The sequence below is a fragment of the Mixophyes fleayi genome, chromosome 2 (assembly GCF_038048845.1).
Source record: "Mixophyes fleayi isolate aMixFle1 chromosome 2, aMixFle1.hap1, whole genome shotgun sequence".
Taxonomy (NCBI): domain Eukaryota; kingdom Metazoa; phylum Chordata; class Amphibia; order Anura; family Limnodynastidae; genus Mixophyes; species Mixophyes fleayi.
The window spans coordinates 12,779,526-12,782,107 of NC_134403.1; the positions used below are offsets into that span (position 1 = coordinate 12,779,526).

General features: G+C 31.9%; 1 protein-coding gene across 1 annotated transcript; it reads left to right on the top strand.

The window, feature by feature from the left end:
* Positions 1-222: 222 nt before the first annotated feature.
* On the top strand, positions 223-1,185 carry LOC142139774 (odorant receptor 131-2-like). The gene has a single exon (XM_075197644.1). It carries the CDS (start codon positions 223-225, stop codon positions 1,183-1,185), a length of 963 nt encoding a protein of 320 aa, XP_075053745.1.
* Positions 1,186-2,582: the final 1,397 nt, after the last annotated feature.

Genomic DNA, 2,582 nt, shown 5'->3' on the forward strand with positions numbered 1-2,582 from the left:
TGATTACTACATCTGCTGTAAAATTAATGGTATGTGGATAAACCAAAACTTAGTGTCATCTCTAGAAATCAGTTCATAATTGTAAATTGATTTTTATATTCATTATTTTGTACAATATAAACCTATTTTCTGTCTAAATTTTGTATCCTAAATTTTGTGTCCCTAATAAAACATTGTTTGTTCATTTTAGTTTCAAAACCTAAGATCGAGCTGCACTTCGTTATGGTGAATTCTACGTTCATTAACACTGCAATCAAGGCTGCTTTTCTTCACTCGGACACACTGTACTTGGTTCTAGTAAGCCTAACACTGATCTGCTTCTGCCTTTTTATTTATTTTATGGCCATAATCTTAAGTGTCTACTTCACCACTGCTCATGTGCAAGAGGACGCTCGCTACATCTTATTTATACACATGCTCATCAATGACACAGTGTATCTTACATTAGGACTTTTTGTGTTCTTTACGACAGCATATTTAATTTATTTCCCTGTCCCCATTTGTTACATACTAGTCACATTGTCCACTATGGGATTTGCGGTGACTCCGTACAACCTTGCAGTCATGTGCTTGGAACGATATATTGCCATCTGTTTCCCACTAAGACATGCAGCATTTTGCACTAGAAAGAAATCATTTGTGGCCATTGCTGTGATTTGGATAATTGGATTTATACCCAATCTTGCAGATTTCATTATTCTGTGCTTTTCAGTTGAAAATAATTTTTTTCCCTTTTACTGTCTTTGTGTGAGATCCGTTTTTATGTTTAGCAAAGCTCAAAACAACTTGTGGTCTATCACCCATGTTTTAACTTTTTCCCTGGTGGGGCTGATAATCGTGTTCACCTACATCAAGATCATGTTGGTGGCTCTAAAGATCAACTCAGGAAAGTCTTTTGCCTCCAAGGCTGGAAAAACCGTTATACTCCACGCGTTTCAGCTCCTGCTATGCCTGACAGCTTTCACTTACACCATAACAGAAGCGTACCTTAGAAAACACCTTTACATGTTACCGTTAATCAACTTTTTCTTCTTCATGTGTCTTCCAAGGTTCATTAGTCCCTTAATTTATGGAATAAGAGATGAAGTGTTTAGTAAATGCATAAAGCGATTTGTTCTTTGTAAACCCTTTCGGACAGTTCCAAATTCAGTCCATCAAAACTTTCAAATAGGCCTCAAGTATTAGAGTTTATATGAAAGGTGAATAATAATGTATGTTTTAATATTTGTCCCATATAGGAAATTGACAGAATTAGGTCAATTTTATATTTAAAGATCAAATAACCCAAGTTGAAAGTGCACTAGAGGAAAGCCATAACACAAGTTTAACTCGGTTGCCACCTGCACAATCAGTCATATTTACTATATCTACAGTTATAAAGGAAACATTATTTTTACATGCCGTAATAGCCTCTCAACTTTCACTAGAGGTGCTATTTATCATGATAATTTGTATTACAGTGAAGTAATTATTTTTGTCACTACATATCTAATAAACAGTTGGCTATAACTGCAATTTACAAATCTTCCATTGCCATGGAAGCTCTGTAATATTTACCCTTCACATTCTACTCTACTGAACATTAGCGGAGTCCTGTAGCCTGTACAAAGCTGGAAGCTCGACTTAAGCTACCATTTCCTCTACTTAAATGAAAAAATAAATATAATAAAAAAATTATATATATATATATATATATATATATACAAGTATATATATATATATCTATATCGATATAGATATATATATCGATATAGATATATATATATATATATATATAGATAAATAGATATAGATAGATAGATATATATAGATAAATAGATATATATATATATATATATATATATATATATATATATATATATATATATATATATATATATATAAATATAGATAAATTGATATAGCTAGATATATATATATATTTCATTTCTCTATTTATTAACGCTGTCCTTAAATAGGTAGGCTTCCCAGGGTGAGATCGGAAGGGATGGTTTCTTTGCAACAGTTCCTCAGTGGATGCTTCAATGTTTTTTTACAGAGGTCAATCCTACATTCCAAGTCAAGGGCTGCTGAGTTTACAGCAATGTATAATATAACTTATATTTGCCTGAAGGTGGACGATCATTGCGTAACACTTTTATTGTTGTGGAATTACCATTTGAAAAATATATTAACACCATTGCCATATAGTGCACTTTAATTTGCTTTTATAGACAAACAAACATGCATCAGCAGACTTATGCAAACCCATAAATCAGATCATGGTCCTTTCTATTGTATTCTGCTTTTTTCCTACAGTTTTTGGAAAAAATAAATAACAAGAGAGTAACAAAACTTGCAAATTAGCACGCTTGCAAAAATCACAGAAAAAGTATTTCTTATTTGATGAAGTACAGTAAACGTACTCAGTATGTGGGATGCTCACACTCTCATTAATATAAGGTTAATATGTTACCTGCCTTAAAGTCATCAGCATATATAAGGCAGTAACTAGAGCATTAAGGAAAATTACAGAATCCATATATAAAAGTAAAAACATTCAAATTAGAAAAAAATATGTTTTTTTACATGATTTGGAAACA